The sequence below is a fragment of the Sinocyclocheilus rhinocerous genome, unplaced genomic scaffold, assembly GCF_001515625.1.
Source record: "Sinocyclocheilus rhinocerous isolate Xijiao unplaced genomic scaffold, SAMN03320098_v1.1 scaffold342, whole genome shotgun sequence".
NCBI lineage: Eukaryota > Metazoa > Chordata > Actinopteri > Cypriniformes > Cyprinidae > Sinocyclocheilus > Sinocyclocheilus rhinocerous.
In genome coordinates, this window is record NW_015624546.1 from 146,237 (window position 1) to 171,254 (window position 25,018).

Consider the following 25,018-nt stretch of genomic DNA (forward strand, 5'->3'; position numbering starts at 1 on the left):
ACAACTTTAAAGATGATTTTCTCAATATTTAGATTTTTTTGCACCCTCAGATTCCAGATTTTCAAATAGTTGTATCTCGGCCAAATATTGTTCTATTCCTAACAAAGCATACATCAATGGAAAGCTTATTTATTCAGCTTTCATATGATGTATAAATCTCAATTTTGAAAAATTTACCCTTATGACTGGTTTTGTGGTCCAGGGTCACATATATTCTTTGCAAAGACAACTTTAAATCTCACACAATTTTACTTTTTAAGGATGATTAGGTAATTTTCCTGAAAAAATGAGGCAAAAAAACATTGCGTTTCTTGTTTTGGGGGGAGCAGCACCATGTTTTCCTGATGACTCAGATCTGAACATCTGATCTTGATTTGCTCATGTAAACAGCTATCTTGGATTACTGGCTTTCCATGATACAATCAGACGCCCCATTAAGGTCGGTCACTGATATCCCAAATTAACTCATCTGGTCCCTTTTCCCACTCAAACATCAACTTCATCCCTGATTCTAGCCTGCGTTGTTTGTTAAGAGCATTGTGAATAGTGTTTAAAAATGCAGTCTGAAACTCTAGATGCCCTCCCTTCGCTGCTTTTCGTAGCACGCTGTGGAAAAACACAAGAAGGCAATCTGTTTCTGTAAAGGGACAAAAACCACATTCTGGCGTGAAGCAAATAAAAATGCTAAAGGAGGCACAGGCAGCTTTACAGCATGTACATCAGTCGACAAAAAGGCACTGTGTTTATCCATAGCCATGTGGTCAGACGTCACTGTTAGAAATCAATTCCACCTGGACGTGCCCCAAGCGCAGGACTGCCGTGTTGCATGCCATGCGCCCACGTTCACTCCAGAAACATGTTTTTAGTTACAAAAACCATAATCTCAAACTTACATCTATTTTACCACAAATGAGATCTCGTTAATATCTTAAAATGTTTCTCCCAGTTAGGAGCAATGAGATTAAATGAAGGTCAAATGAAGAAAAAGAGCCAGTAATTTCACACGTGTTTTCTCAAAATGAGCAACCAAAAGTTAGTGATTGCAAAAAAAAAAAACACAAATGTTTTCTTGTGAGAGCAAATTATTTCAGACATCCAGATTAGTTTTATAGCTCTATGCGCTAGTTTTATTTTAACATTGTCTGCATTTGTGTCCATTTTTATTTCTTTAAAGTAATTTTAGGAGAAACATCTGAGACACAACTGAGAATGAAATCTCCTGAGCTATGAAAGAGCAATACAATCTTCCTCAGGGCTCGAACAAGTCCAGCAATGCAAGCTTAGCACATTTGCTAACAGCTAAATGCTTCAAAAACAGCCTTTCTTAGTACTCAAGGTTGTTAATGCGGTCTCTTTTTTTCTCTCTCGTGCACAAGGATTCTCAAATCTACTCCTCAACACGGTGGAAACATCTCGATCGATAAGCTTTTAGCGAAAGGGAAAGGGTATTAACCTCTGAATTGGTATGGATTTTTGCCCGTCTCTGAATTTTAGTCTTCACACAGAGTTTTCTGAGTGTTAACAGGATTTATAAAACATCTGAAGGCTAAACTTTCCCAAACAGGAAAATTTTGTCATCATTTCCTCACCCTCAAATTGGTATGACTTCCTTTCTGCTGTGGAACATAAAAGAAGATATTTTGAAAAATGCCAGTGTTTTTTTTTTTCATGCACAGAACATCAAAAGAGTTGTTTTGGACCCCACCGAGTTTCAAAATACATTATTTTGTCTTCCTCAGAAGAAAGTAAGTCATACAGACTTGGCACGACACAAGGATGACAGAAGTTTCATTTTTAGCTGACCTGTCCCTTTAATTCATTATCTGTTACCCACCCACTGTATCCATAACAAAACATGCCAAATGCTTCCCAGATCAAGGCAATGTAAATAAGCAGTATTCCCATTGTGAAAACGGATGTAAGCTCCAGCCTTTGTGGGCTCTGACAAGGTCAAAGCGACGACGTATTCATGTGTGTTGTTTTTGGGGGCGAGGAGACCGTGCTAAAATAGCTGAGTTTGAGTTTTAAAGCTGGCACTGGAAGAGGAAAAGAGAAACGGAGGGGTAAAACATAGCTACTGTACCATGATAAGTCCTATCGCTTGCTCAAGGCACTGAAACAAGAACAAAACTTTACTGACACTTTTGACTTCTAGTGTACCCTTGTGCCCCCCCTCCCCTCCCTAGTAATCCTGCTCATCTGTCAGACAGGAAATTAATTTTCTTTTCTGGCTGTCTCAGATCAAAAGGCCTTTTGGTTTCCTTGCCTTTCTCTGAACCGTGTCCGTTATAAAATTCCTCTGCGGTTGTTTTTCCAAATACCGACTATATGAGGTCCTTGAAGAGTCCTGGATTTGCCAGATAGAATCACATACACTCACACACGCACACACACAATCCAATGCAAAACTCCTTCAACACACTGTACACTGTGTAAAATTCCCAAGAAATCGAGCTCGGGTCTTTGCGTCCTTCATATCAGGCGCTGCACCCCTATTCTAAATCATTAGCGGCTACAATTGACGGAGGGCTGACAGCGAAAGAGGCCGAGCAGGTGTCTTGTCTCTCTAGTCCATCCAGCACACATATTACGCACACACACACACATGCAGACGGACACATTCTCGACCTCTCCTGTCCGTGCTTTCTTCCTATCCTGATTCGCAGCTGCCGGTTCTAGATAGCAGACGCAGGTTCAAGTTCCACTCCGTAAAAAAGCTCGCGCATTGCTACGGGCGAATGACGTGCGACAGTGACGGAGGTGAACTCCTCTTTCATCGCGGTGTCCGGTTGCCGCCGCTGGCCCACTTCTTCGGCGTCACAGGAATGCAGGAGACTGACATTGATGGCAGCAGAGGCTCTGCGAGAGGCTCGCAGCTAGTGTTAAGTGTCTTGTGTGTGTGTGTGTGCAGGAGTGTGTGTCCCTCTCCAGGCTTGTTTTGATACCAGACACCTGCTGAGCAACGGTAAACTGCATGCGTGACTCTGGTGAACCCTCATGCCAGCCTTGCGCCGTATTTTCCACGGGATTCTCAGAGAGGACCTGTCCTTCGCGACTTGTCCACCACGGATACCTGAGCGGACGGAGATCTCTGTTTTTTTGGAGGGGGTGTTCTCTCACAAGGGACACTGATCGGAGCTGAAGGAACCTCCTTCATTCTTTTTCCTGCGCTTCTTCTTGTGGACCGTCCAGCAAGTGGTCGCCATCAGTACCAGGACCAGCCCCACGATCAACAGGATCACAGAAACCACCTTGGTCTGCGGGAGATCGTTGTACGTGTACGTCACTCCAGTTCCAGCCACTCCGATCACCAGCGAGATTATCCCAAATGGAAAGATGCAGCGGTACCAAGACTTCTCCATCCCTCCCGTGGCTTGCGAGAGCCGCTCTAGGGACGACAGCACCTCTGGGACTTTGGGTGCTCCTTCTTGCGACTGGCCTTCCAGGGTTGGGGCCGCCGTCGTCTGCGGTTGACAAGTGAAGTGCCCCGTGGTGCATCCCATCTTGCGACTGGATGCTAGGAACACAACAATAAAGATGTGCTCAGTATGAGCGAGACGCTCTGGGAGGAAAGGCAATTTAGGGAAGGAAACGTGGAGATCCACTCACAATGTCTGTGGGTTTGTCAGTGCCACGGCTCTCTGTCTCTCGAGCTCACAGCAGCACGTTGAACACTCGAGCAGACAGAATGAACGCTGCTATATATGTGGCCAGAAGGAGGGGTGGAGTTGAGCTGCAGAGGGGGCAGCCCGGAGCTCCTGATTGGCTGCAGCTGCACTCTGACGTAAAATGCCATAGTATGAGACTGGGCAGCGGAGCGCAAACAGGAAGGAGGTGGGGGAGGAGGGGTGGAGTTAACCATTCAAGCACCGTTCACTAAAATCCACCCACTCCTTCTCCGTTCTCCTGCTTGTAAGAGAATGAGTGCATGCATCCTATAGAGGGGATGCCGGGATGGGAAAGCGACTGTTTTACTGCTCATTAAATAAGGAGACTGCCAGATTGTTTTATTCAGTAACGCAGCCACGGGAGCATGTGGTGCAGCATTTATTCATTCAACCCGACAGCATGACAAAACGCATGCCGGCAGATAACTGATTAATCAAGAGACTCCGCTCGTGCATTTGTGCCTACTGCGCACCCACGCACTTTTGGCCTCCCACACCGCACTAACAAAAAACACTGCCAAATGCTTGATAAACGGGCTCTGAGCGGATGTCCATTTTTAATCCTATCGAGTCCTTCCCCTGTCACGGATTGTGCACTGAAGGAAAAATCAATTTGAAGGAGAGCGAGAGAGAGATCCTACGCGCTCACGGCAATGCCGATGTAATTTATCACCCGGTCTCGTCTATCACGTGAAATCATTTCTCCATTTACAGCGAGGCAGTATTGATAAACAATAAGGTGTGAAGATCTGTGATTATTTCAATAGGGGATGACAACAAAGGGTAAACCGCACAAGTCACACACTCCTCCTCGGGTAATTTTGAATTGGTTAAAAAATCAATTTGCATTGTAAATGTAATGTCCTAACAGAAGGCTTTCAAGGGGAACTAATGCGTCCATCCACACTATGAGTAAAAATTAAGCACAACATGCTAAAATCAGCCAATCACAGTGTACTTAAGCAGGATTTAGGATTTGCTGTGGATGCAAACCCTGCATGACTCTACAGAAATCAAAACCAGGTGACTGGAAATTTTCTGGTTTGGACAGAAACTCAGATTAACATGGAAATGCATCGTGTTTCACTTTATCTCACTGTGCCTGGTTAGTGTTCCTGTAACTCAAACTAAAGAGCATGGTGTTCAAAAAAACATGGTCAAGGGTCTAGACCGGAACTAAGGTCGTGCAAATTTCCAAACTTCCGAAACTGATTCCCTTTCAGCTCATGAGTTAGAATTTTAAGTGAATTAGATACAACACATTTTGAAATTGTGAAATCTGAAATGAAATCTATCTATCTATCTATCTGCCTGTCTGTCTGTTTAAATAATTTAAATTCATTTTAATTCTACTTCCTTACATTCAAATTTGAATCGGAGTTCTGCATCCTGTTTGCTACCCTCAAATCAAATGCAGGCGTTTATTTGGAATTTAGAATGCACAGAACGCACAGCCCTGACAGGAATGAGCAGTAGCACCCAAGGCATACATTGTGTATATTACAGCTATGCATCATATCTTCATCCATTCGCAATATAGCACAGTCTCTCACCTTATTGATTAAATAAGGCTTAAAGGATCAATCATTGATCACTATGTCTTTGTTAGTCAGACATTACTGATGCCGTCTGCTGTAGAAAACCTCATCCATTCTGCTCGTGCCATCAATAAAAGACAACAAAGCCTGAAAAGACCATAATGACAGTTTATGAAAGCCTTCGTCAAATTCACTCAAAATGAGTTCACGGAATAAGCAATAAATCCAAGCCTGTGCTCCATACAAAGCCAAATATTATGTCTAATAAGACTGACATTCATAATAAGTGGTCCCTGCTTGGTTTATTCCACTGGTCAAATGAGTGGGGTGAAACCAATTGAGGAGCGTAAACACAGGGTTAACTGATGTCTGGTGACTCAACACTCGCTGAAGTAGCCCCACGCCAGCACGGGCATACTGTAGGGAGAAATCAAGACGTAGGAGAGAAAGAGAGAGGCTGGGTGGGAAAGATGGATAATAAGCTGATAAGATAATAAGTGGCGAGCTGTTCATTTACTACTCTGCTAGTACTGTTGGTTTATGTCGCAAGATAAAATCATCTGAACGCATAACTGTAATTGTGCCGCAGACAATTTCAGCTCAATAAGTTGTTTAAATGAATGGGAAACCCATTTACAGTAATATACTCCCTGTCTCTTACGTCACAGCTCAGAAAAGTTGCTAGTGATGAGTCTGGGGCTGTAATCGAAGACCTCCAGTCACGTATTAAGGCCTCCTTGTGCTGTTCCTACACCAAAAAAGTACAATTTTATACACTTTTCAGTTTAAGAAACTTATATTGTGAATAATTAATACCAGTTCACTAAAATAAAGCTTTACCTCCCATTGATTTGCACTAAATACACAAATAAAACTACAAAACTATATAATTTAGACACTTTACTGCTCAATTAAAAAAGTTATATAAAATACAGCATCATTAAGCATATGTACTGCAAATGTTTTTCTTGTGCATTTTTACAAAATGACCATTTTCTTTCATAAAGCAACAGTACGTAATCTATAAGCAGACTTAAAGTTGAAAACAACAAAATATTTTTATAATAGCATCTTCTACAGGAGATTTGTCACAAGATCCAGGGAAGACACATAAAAAGCACAAAAGCCTTTTGAACGTGTGCCAGTCTTTATTACGTCCACCAGATTTGAAGATTTGTCTCCATGGGTGGACAGGGCAATTTAAGGATTATTATGTGACTTCACTGTTCCTTTTCCTGTACATTAGTGTTGTTTTTCCCAGGAAGGATCAATGGTATTCCTGGGAAGCTTGGGATGAATGTTATTACTGGACTTACAGGGAACAGACTCTGTAAACCTGGGAATTCATGCTCTGACATTTTAATGATCCCAAACAGCTCACACACAACCCTTTTCCTTTTTTGACAACACTATTTATTCTGTTCTCTTCATTATTATTCCTTCCTTTCTCAAAGCATTGTAGGACGAGGAAGACCCCTGGGGCTCCGCTGAATGAAGACCCATGTGAATGAGAGAGCAGAAAATGTTTTATTGACACGGTTTGAGGAAACAACAGCAGAATGTCCCTTTAAAACTGTTGGAAAGTCAAATGCGATTCACGGAAACTGCTTTAAAGTCAAGAGCTGATAAGCCCTTCACTCTGCAATATGGGTTCAAGAGCTGAAAGTCATGCATTTGTAATACTTCTTGGCTCATATGCTGCAAATAATATTCTGCACAGAGTGCAGTCATTCTGTTAAATAGCAAAGAAAAATGAAAAGTCTGTCATAAATTACTCACCATTATAACATGTCATATCCGTATGACTTTCTTTTTCCTGTGGAACACAAAAGATGTCATGATGAATGTCTGAGCTTTTGTCAATGAAATAATGAAGCAAAAATTGTATTGAATAAAAACTATATATATAAAATATATATAAAAAATGTCTTTATCTGCTGTTTGTCTCAATTATTGCTCCGTGTGTTCTTTGTTTTTTTAATAATTTGTGTTCATTTATTTTATGTTTTTCTTGGAGGTTGTGTCTTACACTATTAGATGCTCCCTGCCTTGTGTTGTACTATAAAATAAATCAAATCAAATAATATAAATCAGCAATCAGAGCATTTATCTAACACAAATGCAGTGAGGATCTCAAACAGGTTGACAGCATTTGAATAGATCGATTTACACTAACTACCACCAATGAAACTTAAATAAACAAAGTAACTACTCAATCCCTGATTTTTAAATCTGATGGATGTTTCAAAGTGCTTAAAACTCAGTGTTACATTATTTTGTACAGTAATTGTATTAAATATTACAACATTATTTTGTATATCCCCATAATAAAATAAAACGAAATAAAATAATATACAGTAAAATAAAATATGCTCCGGGTGTGTGTGCACTTGGATGGGTTAAATGCAGAGCACAAATTCTGAGTATGGGTCACCATACTTGGCCACATGTCACTTCACTTTTTCACTCCTGTGCAGGTGACTTGTAGGGACTTAAATTAATTGCCATTTTGAAGTGGTTAATTTAAAGGGGTCATATGATGAGATTTCAAGTTTTCCTTTCTCTTTGGAGTATTACAAGCTGTTCGTGAATAGATAAGATCCCTAAAGTTGCAAAGACTAAAGTCTCAAACCCAAAGAGATATTCTTTATAAAAGTTAAGACTCGTGACACGCCCTCCTAAAATGGCTCATTCTAACACGCCCCCACATGTCTACGTCACGATGTGGGAAGATTTGCATAACACCGCCCAAACGTTCAACCCAAATATTCAGATGTGTGCAGCGCATTTTATGGAGGACTGTTTCCTGATCCTGGGAGAGTAGACTACAATGCCGGCTGTTCTGACTCACAGACTGTAAGTGCGTTTTCATATTTAACCCTTAAATGCATACCTCGTGTCTTTAGCGACCCGGGACATCATTCTCTACCCTCTCCCATTTTTTTTAAGTTAGACATCAACATTCTTAGTATTCCTCAATCTATTAATTATAAACAATATAACATGAAAAAAATAGTAAAATATAAAAGAATGTCTGTTTTCTGATAAATTTTTTGTAAAAAGTGTATAGGGTCAGTAGAGACCCGAGGTATGTAAATGTGTAAGTATTTTTTTCCTGCGCAAGTATAAGTCATTATAATCCGTAATTATGTACCCACTGGATGCAACAAATGCCTCGTTTATAATGGGTTTTATTGGTTGTGTCTTGTCGCTCCGGGACACGGCACCACAGTAGGGTAAGGGGCGAAACATTTCCGTCACACGCTTGAGGTATTCGGCCAATCACAACGCACTGGATAGCTGGCCAATCAGAGCACACCTCGCTTTTCAGACCGATGAGCTTTGTAAAAATCGACGCGTTTCAGAAAGGTGGGGCACCAAGACACCAGCAGAAATCTATCAGTAGTTAGAAAGTAATCCTGCCCCTTGTCAGTAGAAATTAATATTAGCTGGTTCAGTCCCAACTGATTGCCTATAAAAAGGTGTCTCATGACCAACGTACCACACAAGAAACATTTCATGATGGGTAAAAGCAAAGAGCTCTCTCAAGACCTTCACAACCTTATTGTTGCAAAACATACTGATGGCATTGGTTACAGAAGGATTTCTATACTTCTGAATGTTGTCATTACCAACAAAGGCTTTTGTACAAAGTATTAAATATATTTCAGTAAGCGTGTTCAATACTTTTTCCCTGGGTCATACCATTTTATTACACAGAACTTAATTTCTGAACTTATTTTTTTTGGAAAACAGCTTGTTACTCACATCATTAGTGACGTCAAACTAGACCTCAATTACTTTCATTTATGTGTAAAATGTAAAAAGAGTTCTGCCTCACATTTCCTTTTGTGTTCTGTGGAAGAATGAAAGATGGTGAGTAGATGATGACAGTCTGAGTGAACTTAAACCACAATGGCTTTGTTCCAAATCCAAACCCTTGAGAGTCTACACAGGCAGCATCCCAAATGATATGTAACCTCACAAATAACTGATTTGGAACGCTATACACAGGCAGCGGCTCAAAAAATATCACTCAGCATGAGAGAATCAACCACAGTCCTTTTTAAGAGAAGTCAGTTCACTTGGTGGCCATATTGACAACACCTCCAGGCAGCTGTTTTGGTTTCATATCAGCACTATCTAACATAAACTGTCTTGTTTTCAACAAGAAATGTTGTTTCTTACATTCAAATAGCAGTTAGTTCATAGTCTAGTTAGGTATTCTCACTATATCATACTATACTACGCACTACTATCAAACCATAAAAGCCAGATGCATCAAATATGATACTCAAAAACACATGCAAACTTTCTTTAAATATATTTCTAAAGTTTCAATTTAACCGCAAAGACCCCCCCCTCCCCCCGCCTTAGTTACTGTTGCTATGTCTGACCAGCCATGCCGCTCTCACCACTACACATCATGTTCTCATGAAGTAAAAAAATATATCGCGGAGCTGACAGACAAGACAGAGCAGGTTATTTCTGGTATGAAACAAAATCTCAGCTTTCTAATGTTATCATTTTTTTTTAAAGAAATTCAAACAATAAATACTGTTTTGTGTCTCTTTAATGTGTCGTGATAGATCACTACAGTGCCTCAGTTCAAGTGTATATATTTGTGAGTGTATTTATATATATTTTGAATATGTATGTATATGTATGCGTATGTGTGTGTATGGACGTGTATGTATATGTACGCATGTATATATTATTATTTTAGTATTCTTGATTATGTTTTGAATATTTGTTTTATATTTTTATATTTACGCTTTTACTTACAATTTTATCTCCTGATGTACTTTCTGCATTAATTCAATCTTAGTATTGCTAAGCAGCAAAGTAAATAAACTTTAAACTTCTTGTTCACGGAGCTCATCGCAGTGCATTCTGGGATACACGTACAGCTAAGAAGACATCTTAAAACGTTGTCTACGGAGGGAGCGCACTATAGGTTTCGGATCGAAGTGAACGTGTCTTGGTTGAACCTGCTCAGACAGAAGCCCAATGCACTCATCTGTTGTTTTCTACTTTTTCCCATGATGGGAGCATCAGTCCGTTGAACGTGTTCCCGGGTGAGTCAGTGACATCAGCGTGGAGTGGGCGGGGGCTGGAGGAGGACGCCCACCCACGGCCCGCTGTGTGAACCCAGCGCCACCTGTCTCCCAGTCTGGAACAGCTTGTGCCTCCTGTCTGTGGGCTACCGTCCCCGTACAGGCCCCGTGGAGCCTCTCCATCGCTCGTTCTCACACGCTCTGCATGAATCGGACATAAATAAACATTTTTAGCACTCTAAAATGAGGTTTAGAACATAAATGAACATCCCGAGCATGCATACCTCACCGCAGGCGATCCTGGAGCGCTACACGTGGTGGGTTGCACGCAAAACGACCGTCCGCTCATCGATTTGCCATTCCGATGATTTATCGATCGGTCTCGGCGTGTTGGCGGTGGCGGCCGTGACAGCTTTGTGCTCCTCGGCCTGTGTGAAAACCATGTAGGACTCTAAAAGGGAGATAAAATCAATGAGAAGTACCTCCTTTTTTCTCCACTTGTGGTGACTCAGAGGTTTGAATAGTCAGAGATGAACTACCATTTCTGGCATTTTACATATAGTCAACATATCAGCTGGAAAAGTAATACTCACTGTGACTAATGCAGCTCGTCTGACATAATGTCAAACTTTGATGTTCATACTGTCATCACAAGTCTTAGAGAGCATTTGGCTTTTTTTTTTTTTTTGCCTAATTTTAGTTAACTTGATATTCACTTTGATTAGAAAAGCAGCTGTTTTTGCTGTATCTGACTCTGTAGACTGTGCTCTTAAAAACTCTTGGTTGGTATATAACAATATAAATATCAGTAAATATCAGTTTGAAATTAAATCAGTCCAACATTTAGGGTTCCCTCACTTTTTGAGACTTAATGAATGTTCATGATTTTTTATTTTTATATATAAATATTTACATACATTTATATATAAAGTAGTGCTGTCAAACGATTAATTGCGATTAATCGCATCCAAAATAAAAGTTTTTGTTTACATAATATATCTGTGTGTACTGTGTATATTTATTATGTATATATAAACACACACACATACAGCATATTTTTTTCAAAATATTCACACGTATTTACATATGTATATATTTATATTCATATAAATTATATGATATATAAATATATTTAATATGTAAACGTAACATATTTTTCTTAAATATATACATGCATGTGTGTGTATGTATATATACATAATAAATATACACCGTACACACACATATATTATGTAAACAAAAACTTTTATTTTGGATGCGATTAATCGTTTGACAGCACTAATATAAAGCATCTTCAGTTTGTATTTCAGGCCATTTTGGAGCCAACCTTAACTAGAACAATTTATATTTACTATATAAATTTCCATGACGTCTCTATTAAAAAAATGTCCATGACTTTTTATGAAACTACAACTGGAGAAAATAAATAAAATATGTTTTTCTTTGACTGTGGAAACCCATATCCAAAATTAATGTGGATTCCAAATATTACATTTTATGCTGATTTCGAATTATACGAAGATGGCTTGAGTTATGAAAAAAAAAAATATATAAATTTGGTAAAAATTGAACAAATGGTCCAGGTGAAGTTTGAAAAAGTAGTTTATTTTTCTCTCAAAACTCAAAGTAAAATAAACATGGAATCTGATTCTTACAAACAATATAAAAATCATAGAAATAAAATAAACACATGGAATCTGATTCTTAGAAACAATACTAAAATTAAAAATATTTATAATAAAAATAAAATAAACAAATGGAATATGATTCTTAGAAACAATACAAAAATAATAATAATAATAAACATGTAATATGATTCTTAGAAACGATACTAAAATAAAATAAAAAAGAAGAGATCACATTAAAACAGATTTTTAGAAATCATGTTTCAGTCTGATTGGTCAGATCAGATTTCAAGTAGTTGTTCTTGTCGTTTGACTTTCTAACATTATACACAAGGAGCAGTAATGGGATTGATTATGTTCTGAATGGTGAATGAAGGAACTATTTCAGTCACATCATATAACAGCACTGCTGCGAGATGTCATGATGGACACGATCAAGAGCAAAATTTGTCTTTCCACAATGACAGCTATACTTTCATAGTCACTATGGCAACTGATGCAGACACACCAGATATTGACTACAATCTGTCTGAGGCAACAGATGCAGTTTCATTCCTGTTCAGTCAGTCCTAAAGATCAGATTTGATCGTTACATTTAATGAGGAAAGTTTGAATTTCATACTTGGGGAAAAAAGTGCAATGGAGCAACTCTTAAAGTCAGATGAGATGGATTTGGATGGAAAGCAGCACAAGTGATTAAATTACATTAATTTCATTATAAAATCTTTTAGTCTTCCAAAACATTAGTAATTGCTTGACTTAACTAGACTTTGGAGGTCAAAACTCAAAATGTTATGTTTACTTGCTGCATTTAAAAAGGCCTTGTCCACACGAACACGTTTATTTTTAAAACCGCAGCTTTTTCTACGCGGTTTGGCCGTTCGTCCACACGCAAACGCAGTGTGTTTTTGGCTTGTGACGAGTTCACGAGTTTTTGGCTTGTGACGTCGGAGCAGTGTTGACAACTAATTTTCAGGGGAAGTTGCTAAAGGAAGTTTGATTTGTTGCTAAAAGTTGCTAAATGATGTCACTGGGCGATTACGCAATCACGACGCAAAATTGTGTCGCTACATCAAATCTCAGCAAAAAATATATTTTATATGTGTTAATTTAGATTTGTTCGTAAAATAATATAAATGCATAATATTAAAATGTAAATAACCATTTTTATTAAATTGAATTATTGAAAACTTACACATTTTTGAACAATTACAATTTATTTATTTTTTGTTAGTAAATAACTAAAACTACACATTCTGAACAATTATATTTTTAAGTGGTGTATTAGTAGTTAGTTAGTATATTACACTCTAAGACAATCTATGTTGTTATGAAGGAATTTTCCGTATTGATTTTTCCACTGGTTTTTTACCTGCATTTTTAATTACACATTGTAATTTTTGTTTTCAGGTTACAACGGATAATGGATAACGAATATTGCCCTGGAAAATTACTAGTACCTTTTCCATTTTCGTAGATATTTTTCTTACTAAATGATCAACAACCGCAAGTACAAGCTACTAACAAAGTGTAACATGAACAATTATTCAATTACTAAATTATTTAATTATTATTATTATTAAATTGAACAATTGAAAATAGAAGCTAACTTAATTCACGTGAGGTGTGTACTACTAGGCATCTTTGGATTTCTCTTTTTGTGTAATTTAGATGGTAACTGTGTGCCTTTTTATCACTTGAGTCACTTATGAAAAGTTGCTAAAAGTTGGCAAATTAATTTTAAAAATAGCTAAATTTGTTGCTAGGTGCTTCTGGAAGAAAAAGTTGCTAGGGTAGTCTGAAAAGTTGCTAAATTTAGCTACAAAATTGCTACTGAAAACTTTTTCAGGCTTCTGATTGGCCAACATGGCTTTACGGTTGAGATTATATCGCCACCTGTTGGTTTGGCATGCTCTTGACAGTGCTTCATAGCATGCGTTTGCGTTTTCATGTGGACGGAAATTTTTTAAATAAAAATACCCGTGTACGTGTGGACATGGCCTGAATGTCTTTTAATACAGACATTAGTCAGGTTAGATGCCATATTAAATTTAAAGCAGATGAAAATGAGTCTGTGTGAGATAGACTTGCAGTCTTCACATAATATTCACAACCCACAACTTTCAAAACTGAGTTTTTGTCTACTGTTTTTTTTTTTAGGAAAGACATTTTATCAACTGAACAATCGTTATGTTGTTAAACAACAGTACAATCCACTGAACACACTGTACTTTTATCCCTCACGGCCTCATTTACATTCCTGTCAAAAATGAAATATGGCACTATGCTGACTAAAGTCTGTACTTGAACCAGCAGAAAATTTTCAATGCAACAATCCACATTAAACATCGAGTTTTGGCCTCCAAAATCTTATGGTGTACAAGGTTACCAAACTAGACTGTTTGCATAGACGCAAATCCAAACACAGGAACTGCGTCAGTAACACCTACAACTCTAGATTCACCTCTAAAAGCATGATTTAAACACTTCGCTCGAATAACACACATTTTTATACGTGCGACGTGGCTCCAGAGTGTTTAGACGTTCATTATAAGTAATTGCATTGGTGTAAACACAACTGTTGTTTGTTTTCATAAACTGAAGGATGAGTCTAAATGACTTTCTGTCCTAACAGACGTCATGCCACACATGCTGTCAATAGCGGCTCTGAAAGACATTCAGGACAGCATTAAGAACACATCACCCCCTGCTGGCACAAACACAGCACCGCAGGCTTCAACAGGACACATGTAGACATGTGCCGGTATTCGGTAATGCCATATATCACGGTAATGAATATGCACGATATTGTTATCCTGGGCACTTCTAAATACCGTGAATAATTATATATTACAAATTATTCAGATTTTTGAATGCATTTTAAGAATATAATCGCAACATGAGAATTTGATACCGGCATATCCCTAGACACATGCTACTCGTATTCAAAAGATGCCAGTGGTTTGGCACATTGAGCAATGAATTCAAACAGGAAGATCTCATCAGAGATCCAAATACTATATGCGGGACGGCACAAAATGAAATCCTGACTCATGGACCATGAGAGACGTCAGCTGGAAGCTTTATTTGAGTTTCTTAACAGCAGCTGCACTCTCCAGTCACGTGACCGATTGTTAAACATCCGAGCCAAATGCACACACAGCACACGCTTACAGTTTCTCTCAGGAGAAGAGCTCTGTAGAGCGGCTTTTGCGTCAGTTCGCAGGAAAACTTCCCTGCCGTGCTTCCGGGAATTCAGTCCACTAACCCTGAAATACAGTCTTGTTTTTGCTCAGTCTGACTCCGAATCCAAAACCAGAGATGGGAACTGAACCCCTCCCTCCGCCAGCAGTGAGTACAAGCCCCGCAGAACCACAGCACTGGGTCCAGCGGCTCCGGGACGAGAGCTCCAGTAAGACGCAAGGCTATCGGACATCGCCTAAAAACAGAAAACACGGCAACATTTGATTACTGCTCTGCTGTCTACCTAGATAGCATACAGTGCATGCCACAAGGTTATTAAACTAAGAATGAAACTGAAACCATAAACCATTACATGAAAGAAAATAAACATGGACTGAAATAAAGTAAAATACATAACAAAAAAATTTATTTTATTTCTACAAGCAGCTTAGGTAACATTTCTCATTTTTATTTAGTTTAAAAACATTAAAACCGTGATGCACTAAAACTATTACAACTAAAACTGAAGTAAAAATGAAAAATAATAAATACATAAATAAATAAATATATATATATATATATATATATATATATATACCAGAAATGGATTTATCTCTATTTATTAGGGCTGCAAAACGATTAATCGTGAATAATCCCATTTGAAATAAAAGTTTATGTTTACAAACTATATGTGTGTGTACTGTGTATATTTATTATGTACAGTGTTGGGAAGGTTACTTTGGAAATGTAATAGGTTACAGATACACTCACATACATGTATAAATTAAGGAAAAATATGTTAGATTTATATCATATAAATTATATACAAGTATAAATATATTTACATACTAATATTTTTTTAAATATATACATGTGTGTGTGTGTGTGTGTGTATTTATATATACATAATAAATATACACAGTACACACACACATAGTTTGTAAACAAACTTATTTCGAATGCGATTAATTGCGATTAATCGTTTTGCAGCCCTACTATTTATATTTCATCGCAACTTTAATTCTACCCATTTTTAGTATTGAATAAGACAGCAAAGTTCAGGATCCATGCAATGTATTGTGGGACTTACGAATGACGGATAAATGCAATGCTGCCTTAAATTCCATCCAAAATAAGGTATCTTACAGCAGAATAACTTTATGACTGCTGTCTAGCTAGTCAGCTCACTCAGCTCGGTTTAAAACAGAAGCTGATGAAAATAAAACAAGAAGAAAAAGCTACTTCCTGAATATAAGAAAGAAAGACAAAGTATTTTAAACCTGCTGAAGACGAACGGCCTGCTGAAGTTGTTCTACTCTGAGCCTTTGGCTTTCCAGCTCTCTCATTTCAGCCTCACTGCTGTACGACAGGACGGGCGGCAGGCAGGAACGGGCCGGGTCGCCCCATTCACCTCTCCTCCGGACGGGACACAAAGCTCCGGAGATCCTCATATCCCACCTCTCCCAGTCTGAGAAACACAGGGCAGTTTTGCATTAGAACTACATCCGGTTTATCAACCCGTATGATCCGGCTCAAGCTGTATGAACAGCGCAGTGAACCAAATTCACAACTAAACTGCAAAATCTGTAATAAGATTTGAATATATTATAGAATATATTTTAGAATATTTTAACATATTTTAGAATATTTTTATGTATTATAAATAATCTTCTTAATAATACTTTAATAATACCAAATGCCAAGAATAAGGCATAACATGGAAAATCAGCAAGCATCTAAAGTACATTCATTGCTTTGCCAAGAAGCATGAACATGGGAACGTATATTGAAAAATATAACCGGTAACGACATTGAGAAAGGGATGGGAATTTTGTCTTCTTGGATAAATGGACGGTGTGTCCACTTGTAGAAATCGTGAATGAATTTGTGCTACTGGGCACAGAGCGGACACAACTGGCCGTGTTTAATGGAGAGTGAACAGATTACAGGCTACTGACACCACATTAGACCCAAAATAGCCTGAAGATGAAGGGTGTGATGTGTGTCATTGCAGTAGACTGAACTCAGAAAAAAAAAAAGTGAAGTGGAAAAAAACACCTACAATTCCTGCCGGACCTGAGACTCGAACTCACAACCTTTGGGTTACGAGTCCGACTCTCTAACCATTAGGCCACGACTTCCCACACGAAACACAGCAAGTTCTAATGCAAAACACAGCAAGCTTGTGATCAATACAAATACCATGTGAACATACAGAATAAACTAGACCGGGGCTAGTTGTCACAAAAAATGCAATTATCTGTTGGTTCAGACAAGAATCCACTATATAATAAAGGCAGATTTAAACTGAAAGGTTTCATTGTGTTAATTGTGACAAAAGGATTTTTCATAAATGTCAGGTTGGGACAAGCTGATACATGTGTTAAATAAAATTGTACTTTAATTAATAATAATATTAAAATAAAATGTAAAATATCATGAAATTATGATTTAATACTAACATTTTAATTTATATTAATATTATAATTTATTATTATATAAACTTTATATTTATCAAAAATAATAATAAATAAATAAAATTACATTCTATAAATTAAAAATGTATTAATTACTGTTTCTGCTGGTAAAAAAATGGTTAAACATTTCATAATATTTAATATTTGTTTTGTGCTTTATAATTGTTTCACATGTAAATATAGCTGAGAAGCTAACCTATAACAGTGACAACTTACCTGATTACATAATCTTGTATTGAGGCATGTTGTCACAAAAGGTCAATGTGTGTTTAATAAATCTATTTTTTTACACACTGAAAACGTTTTAATAGTTTTGTACATTTGCGATATTCATTAAGCAAATGAATACCATCACAAGCAAGGAGCCCTGACATGAAAATGACGTCAAATGGTTTGTGCAGCTGGAGATTCTAAAGTACCTTTCTTGCGATGATCAGCACACGCAATAAGTTCTGCCGTCATCCTCTCCAAACCCTCCAGCATCCGCAAGGACTCATATTCTCTCTCACGCAAGGTCCCTGTGACACACACACACATACATATATCTTGGTCTCTATCTACTCTAAATGAGCTTCCTGATTCTGAAACACCCTGTGACTCAGATGAATAACGGCTAGATGACAGTGTTATCCTTGGAAGGATCCTTATTGTCCAGTTGCTCGTTTCTCAGCCCCCTACTTCCACCCACACACTTCTGTCTTCCTGCAGCCCTCCATCTTTCTGCCCCAGACGCGGGTACCTGAATCTGAGTCCTTCTGGGCCTGTAGCTCAGCACTGAAGCAGTGCGTCAGGTCAAGACAGCGCTGTGTAAGCACGTCCAGCTCTGTTGTGATATCAGCAGGACATACAGAAGGCAATTCGGACGGGAACTGATATAACAGCAGCTCAGGAACATACAACAACAAAACACTACAAGATTTTAGTCAGATGTCATGTTTAAAGGAACAGTCCATCCAGAAATGGAAATTTACTCACCCTCAAGCTATCGAAGATGTAGATAAGTTTGCTTCTTCCTCAGAACAGATTTGGAGAAATGTAGCGTTACATCACTTGTTCACCAATGGATGCTCTGCAGTGAATGGGTGCCGTCAGAATGAGAGTCCAAACAGCTGATAAAAACATCACAATAATCCACAAGTAATCCACACCACTCCAGTCCATCAGTTAATGACTTGTGAAGAGAAAAGCTGCATGTTTGAAAGGATTTGTTTCTTACAAACACACTTTTTTTTTCGCTTCAAAAAGAAATTGATGGACTGGAGCGGTGTGGATTGCTTGTGGATTATTGTGATGTTTTTATCAGCTGTTTGGACTCTCATTCTGACGGCACCCATTCACTGCAGAGCATCCATTGGCTAGCAAGTGATGAAATGCTAAATTTCTCCAAATCTGTTCTGAGGAAGAAACAAACTCATCTATATCCTGGATGGTCTGAGGATGAATACATTATCAGCAAATTGTCATCTTTGGGTAAACTACATCTCTCCGCTGCAGGACCAAGGACTGGTGTCCCGTTTCACTGGCACGGTTCCGGCTACTCTGAAGTTATCTATGGCAGGAAGGTCTGTGGAATGCTAAACTCATACAAATGTATTATTTACAGCTTAAGTACAGATGTAATTTTCCCTGTCTATCTACTTATCATCTTGGATGGCCTGAGGGTCCACATCAACAGGAGTAATGATGATTGCACGGATACACTGATCATGTCTGAGGTGATACCGATCAAACGCAACAGGACAGAAGCAACAGGATTGATCTGAAAAGGATACAGTGTCTCGCAGTCTCTCTGTGAATTTGGTTCTCTCTGGTACTGGCTTTGATTGCTGGGTTAACACTTTCTTCCACAATCTGAAAGAAAAATGCATTTTTTTCTCACAACAATAAGTGTAATTCATTGTTCTACATATATTATATATTATAAGACATATTTTGTGTTTTTAATGCTAGTAAAGCTCTATCAACATCTGTTTAAAGTGAAAATCATGTTAATGAAGGTTCAACTGAAGTCAATGGAGCAAGGCATTTACATGAATTCTTCCTTACAAATATGTGTTATTTGAGTTACGATGCTTTCTGATTCATAACTTGGCACTATAACTACTCTTTCTAGGTAGTTAAACCTCTACTTATAAGTCGCTGACATCATTTTATGTTTAGATTTTTCTCCGTTTAAAAATACTACTTCTTGTGTGTATTGTGTGGAAAAAAAAGATTGATCTGCTTTACATCTTCATAAGACTAAAAATATTGATGTTTCACAGACGAGGTGAGCAAGTGATTTATATTACACTAGTTTATGTTAAAATGTATGTCCTGTGACTTTAATTTCAAAACAGTATTTTAAGGTTTGCGTTGTTTCATTTACATCCATTGTAAGTGCCTTATTGTGACATGATTTTAAAGTATAAATGATTTACTAATTAATGTTATGCCTCAAACGCTACTGAAAGTGCTCAGCTTGTAGTGAACCCACAATATTCCTTTAATTTTTAAAGACAAATTCAGACTGACCGCTTCTGTTTTGTTCTCTGTGCTCGCCAAGCTGGTAACAAAGGAGATGGTATCCTACAACAACAACAACGAAGAAAAGCCATAAAAGCTACATTTGAAAATATTTAATATACCATACCATTCAAAAATTCGTGGATGGTAGATTTAAAAAAAAATGTTTAAATGTATTTTATTTGATCAAAAATTTTGTGAAAACACTATTATTGCAAAATTTTATTACAATTTAAAATAACTTCTCCATTTAATTATATGTTAAAATGTAATTTATTCCTGTGATCAGAGCTGAATTTTCAGCATCATTACTCCCGTCTTCAGTGTCACATGATCCTCCAGAAATCATTCTAATATTCTGATTTGCTGCTCAAGAAACATTCTGATTATTATCAATGCTGAAAACAGTTGTTCTGCTTGACATTTGTTTTAGGATTCTTTGATGAATAGAAAGTTCAAATGAATCACATTTATTTAAAATATCAATCTTATATAACATTATAAATGTCTTTACTGTCACTTTTGATCAATTTAAAGGGTTAGTTCACCCAAAAATGAAAATTCTGTCATTAATTACTCACCCTCATGTCGTTCCAAACCCGTAAGACCTTCGTTCATCTTCGGAAAACAAATTAAGATATTTTTGATGAAATATGAGGGCTCTCTGTAACAAGACAGTAATCTTTAACACACTATTTTATGACACGAGCGTCAGAATTTTCATTTTTGGGTGAACTAACCCTTTAATGCATTCTTGGTGAATAAAAGCATTAATATCTTTTGAAAATATAGTATACGTATTTGATTAAAGATCAATTTCATATTTGCACACAACAAAGATGACTACCTGATCATACACATACCATTGCTCCTTAGACTGCACACTTCCTGTTGTGACTTTCCCATCTTTACCAGATGCTGACACTTCTTGGCAGGAGACTGATGGGGAATTATCTTCAGATGACTCTTCAGCGTTTGTGGCTTTGACACACATCTTCTGCTGGGATCGTGTGGAAGAGATCTTTGCTGAAGCGCTCTTTGGGACTGACGGCCTTCCACTGACCACCGGATGAGCAGTCGGTCTCTTCCGGACCAGAACCGGCCGCGTCCAGGGGGCGCCATGGGTCAGATTCCCTCCGACCCGTCTCTGATGAATGGGCTTTTTGCATGTCTCAGACAGAGGGACAGATTCCACCAGCTTTCTTTTATCTCCCTCTTTAACAGTATAATTAATGAGTGCTGTATTTTTTCTCTCATTAGGGTGTCTACTGTCAGGGTGAAGTTCTTTATGAGCCTCAGATGTGCTGCGGATTTTCAGTGCTTTTTTTAAAACCTGCTCCAACAATTCAATTTCTTGTTTTTCTTCAGGCAGAATATCTGCTTTAGAAGGCAGAAACAAAGATCGATTGTGTAATTTATGATGTGGGATGATATGACGAATAAATATAAATAAATGATTTTCCTCTAACCATCTTTAGTACCGATGGCTGCTGCAGTTTCCAGCTCACTGGTTTCTGTCACACGCGTTCTCCTGCAAAAATATGGCATAAATGAAGCTTTTCTAAATAAACTTGAACTTTTTACAACACATGAACATTATACCAACAAGATAACCACTTAGATCACCGCACATTGAGCGTAAAATCTCCTTGCACTGTCGGATGTTTTCAGTGAGTCTTGATTCTTCAGCTTTGCACATCTTGACAGCTTCATCAACAGCATGAAGAAGAGACATGCTCAATATCTGGGGAAAAATACACAATAAGCAAGATTTTAGGTAAACATGTTTATGAATGTTTGGAATTATAGATGCTAGGCCTATATCTGTTTTTTCCCCACCATATTAATCTCCTTTTAGCTTTTATCGTAATTCATTTAAACGGTCACATATATACTGCCGTTCAAAAGTTTGGGATCTGTAAGATTTTTAACGTTTTTTTAATGGAGTCTCTTATGCTCATCAAGGCTGTATTTCTTTGATCAAAAACACAGAAAAAACAGTAATGTTGTGAAATATTATTTCAATTTGTAATATTGTTTTAATATACTTTAAAATATAATTTATCCCTGTGATGCAAAGCTGAATTTTCATCAACTCCAGTTTAAAGTGTCACATGATCCTTCAGAAATCTGATCTATTATCAATGTTGAAACTGTTGTGCTGCTTAATATTTTTTTGGGAACCTGTGATATTTTTTTTAGGATTCTTCGATGAATACAAAGTTAAAAAGAACAGCAATTATCTAAAATAGAAATCTTTTTCTAACAATAGAAGACTTTACTATCATTTTTGATCCATTTAACACATCCTCGCTGAATAAACTTATTCATTTCTTTAAAAAATAAATAAATAAAAGAAAAATGTACTGACCCCAAACTTTTGAATAGTAGTGTATACTGTAACACAAGATTTATATTTTGAATAAATACTGTTCTTTTAAATTTTTTATTCATAAAATAAACCTGAAAAAAGTATCACAGGTTCCAAAAAAAATATGAAGCAGCACAACAGTTTCCAACATTGATAATAAATCAGCATATTAGAATGATTTCTGAAGGATCATGTGACACTGAAGACTGGAGTGATGATGCTGAAAATTCAGCTTTGATCACAGAAATAAATTATAATTTAGAGTATATTAAAATAGAAAGTGTTAATTTAAATTGCAATAATATTTCACAAAATTACAGGGTTTTTTTCTGTATTTTTAATCAAATAAATACAGCCTTGATGAGCAAGAAACTTCGTTAAAAAACATTAAAACTCATACTATTCCCAAACGTTTGAATGGTAGTGTACATGCAGACGGTTTTGAAGCACAAATGACACGAAGTTCAGTTAGAAATCCACTAAAGCGTACTAAGGAGTGCGTACTAAAGTACAGTAAGTCTACATTCAGTCAGTATAACGTTATATTTATGAAGATTCAAGACTCTTATCATGGAGTGATTCAAGTTACCCGCCAGGAAGCGCACGTTAGCGTCTAAAAACACAGCTTTCACTTTCCTTTATCCATCCTTTATGTACCTCCAGCTCGTTGGGGGGTTTAAATGAATCGTATGTAACTCAGACTGTCAAAATAAAGTCGGAAAACGGAAAAATTATCATCAAACTTCCGTGCGCTCCATGTACACAGCTCGACTTCTCACGACGCCAACTCACATATCGCGAGATTGACGCGGCGCGTCGTTTCTATGGAAACAAGTGAGAGCTGAGCAACAGTTGTTTAGCGTTGAGGAGAAAATAAAGTCGTTTAGTTTCTCAACATGGAGAATCACAAAGAGTTTGGGAGAGTTGTGCTGGTGCAGATCAGTGTTCTGTCGGGAAATCAGTTGGTAAGAAGTCACTAAAATCATTAGAAATGTTACAGTCAGTGATTGCATTATTCTATCGAATAATGGTAAGCATAACCGGGGCTAGTTGTCACACGAGGAACAGCTATATAACTGTAGAGTTTTAAATTCTTGCTGTCTCTAGCTATATGGTTTAAAACACTAAATTAAAAACTGTCTTGAATTTGACAAGAAACTGACTTTCAAAAATAATCCTACCATGACAAATAATATTCACTGAAGTGAACAGTGTGACAACTTGCCCCGGTCTCCACTACAACTGTTGCTACAATAAAACTGTGGTAATATTAATTAAATCTAATATAATAATAAAACAAACTTGGCTTTAGCCATCACTGACTTTAAAAAAGTAAATGTATAAATATACTTAACAATAGAGAGATTCTAAAAGCCTCTTGCACTGTTTGAATGTGAATATTAATTTATTATTATGATGTTACAGTAGTAAGAATAGCTGTAGTAGTGTGGCATTTTCGCACTAGTACTATAATAAAATCTTCGCTGTTGTGTGTTTGTGCCATTTGTGATTATTTCAGAGGGGCAGTAGGACTGATTCGTGTCTCAGTTTTGTTCGGGTGGAGTTTAATGGTTGTGTGCTGGGAGACTCACAAAAACTGGACGTTCCTGTGGACAAAGATGTGGTTTACAACTTCACCTGTAGTTTTGAGTGCTCAGAAGTGGCACATACACTGGATGATGTGGCTCATAAACCTGTCATACGTGAGTATTGAACATGAGTATTTTTGTCTCGTTTTCTGGTACAAATATAAAAAAATTCTTAAACCAAGCTACATTTACTTGAGAGGCAAAATGACTTCTCGTTTCTTAAAAAAAATATGTGTTTTTTTTCTTGTTTTAAACATACAGTAAACTCACTTTTGATCATTTTTTCAGACTATTTTTTAAGACTTTTTAAGCGATTTTTCTTAAAAGTCATTTTGCTTCTTAAAGTCCCCATGAAATCAAAATTAAAGTTTTTTGGGTGTTAGTATCAATATGTTAGTCTTAAGGTTATCTATAAGGCAGTGTGCTCCAAAACAGTGACAAAATTCGCATTTAGAAGATATAAGCATTCAAAGCTTGCAGTTCGTCACTTCCGCCAAAACGGCTCAACGTTTTTTTTGACGTCACATCGTACTTCATCTTCTCATCAAACCTTCTGACCAATCAAACGCTCTCTAGAAGCCGAAGCTATATAGAAGCTACACTATAAATAGACGCTGAAGCTGCGGCTGAGATCGGTCGCTTGTTCACAGTGTAGTATTTCCTGTACAGTAAATGGCACGTAGTGTACAATGTAGGCGATAGGGAACGATTCAGACAGTGTAAATATGCTTTCGATTGGGGCAAATGAGGTCTGGTTTCACGTTGTTTCACGCGAACCGCGGCAGCACACAGTCTGATCCGGACTTTGGCTCCGGTCCAGAGACACGATCGCTCGGAGCGGATCATATGCGCGAGTCGGCATATATTAAAAACTTTTACAACTACACAGCCTCAGCATGATTATGACCACTATTTTGTTTTACTAAGAGTTTCATATTGAATCTAGGGGGTAAACTATTAGACTGGCTGTCAAATGCGGCTTTACCGAGCTCAATGGCTCTGACC

At 37.5% G+C, this 25,018-nt stretch overlaps 3 protein-coding genes across 4 annotated transcripts in view; 1 reads left to right on the forward strand and 2 right to left on the reverse strand.

Moving 5' to 3' along the window:
- Positions 1-1,742: 1,742 nt before the first annotated feature.
- LOC107742198 (transmembrane protein 100-like) lies at positions 1,743-3,680 on the reverse strand. Its single transcript, XM_016555095.1, has 2 exons — positions 3,610-3,680; positions 1,743-3,517 (listed from the first exon to the last, which is right to left on the reverse strand). The coding sequence occupies exon 2, from the start codon at positions 3,501-3,503 to the stop codon at positions 3,117-3,119; it is 387 nt and encodes a 128-aa protein (XP_016410581.1). The 5' UTR covers positions 3,504-3,517; positions 3,610-3,680; the 3' UTR covers positions 1,743-3,116.
- An 11,283-nt stretch (positions 3,681-14,963) lies between these two features.
- On the reverse strand, positions 14,964-23,230 carry tedc2 (tubulin epsilon and delta complex 2). Of its 2 annotated transcripts, none has more exons than XM_016555005.1 (10): positions 23,014-23,230; positions 21,685-21,797; positions 21,523-21,584; positions 20,917-21,430; positions 20,063-20,116; positions 19,321-19,399; positions 18,288-18,417; positions 17,968-18,066; positions 16,352-16,539; positions 14,964-15,327 (listed from the first exon to the last, which is right to left on the reverse strand). In XM_016555005.1, the coding sequence occupies exons 2-10, from the start codon at positions 21,786-21,788 to the stop codon at positions 15,181-15,183; spliced, it is 1,377 nt and encodes a 458-aa protein (XP_016410491.1). In that variant the 5' UTR covers positions 21,789-21,797; positions 23,014-23,230; the 3' UTR covers positions 14,964-15,180. The 2 variants fall into 2 exon arrangements, with proteins under 2 accessions (XP_016410491.1, XP_016410482.1); XM_016554996.1 differs by having other exon boundaries at positions 20,917-21,433.
- Positions 23,231-23,320: 90 nt separating this feature from the next.
- The window catches only part of cfap70 (cilia and flagella associated protein 70), a 24,975-nt gene continuing 23,277 nt past the window's right edge, over positions 23,321-25,018 (forward strand). Inside the window, exons 1-2 of the mRNA XM_016555070.1 lie at positions 23,321-23,389; positions 23,944-24,127. Of these exons, the coding sequence (XP_016410556.1) occupies positions 23,321-23,389; positions 23,944-24,127 (253 nt within the window). The remainder of the gene's footprint in view (positions 23,390-23,943; positions 24,128-25,018) is intronic.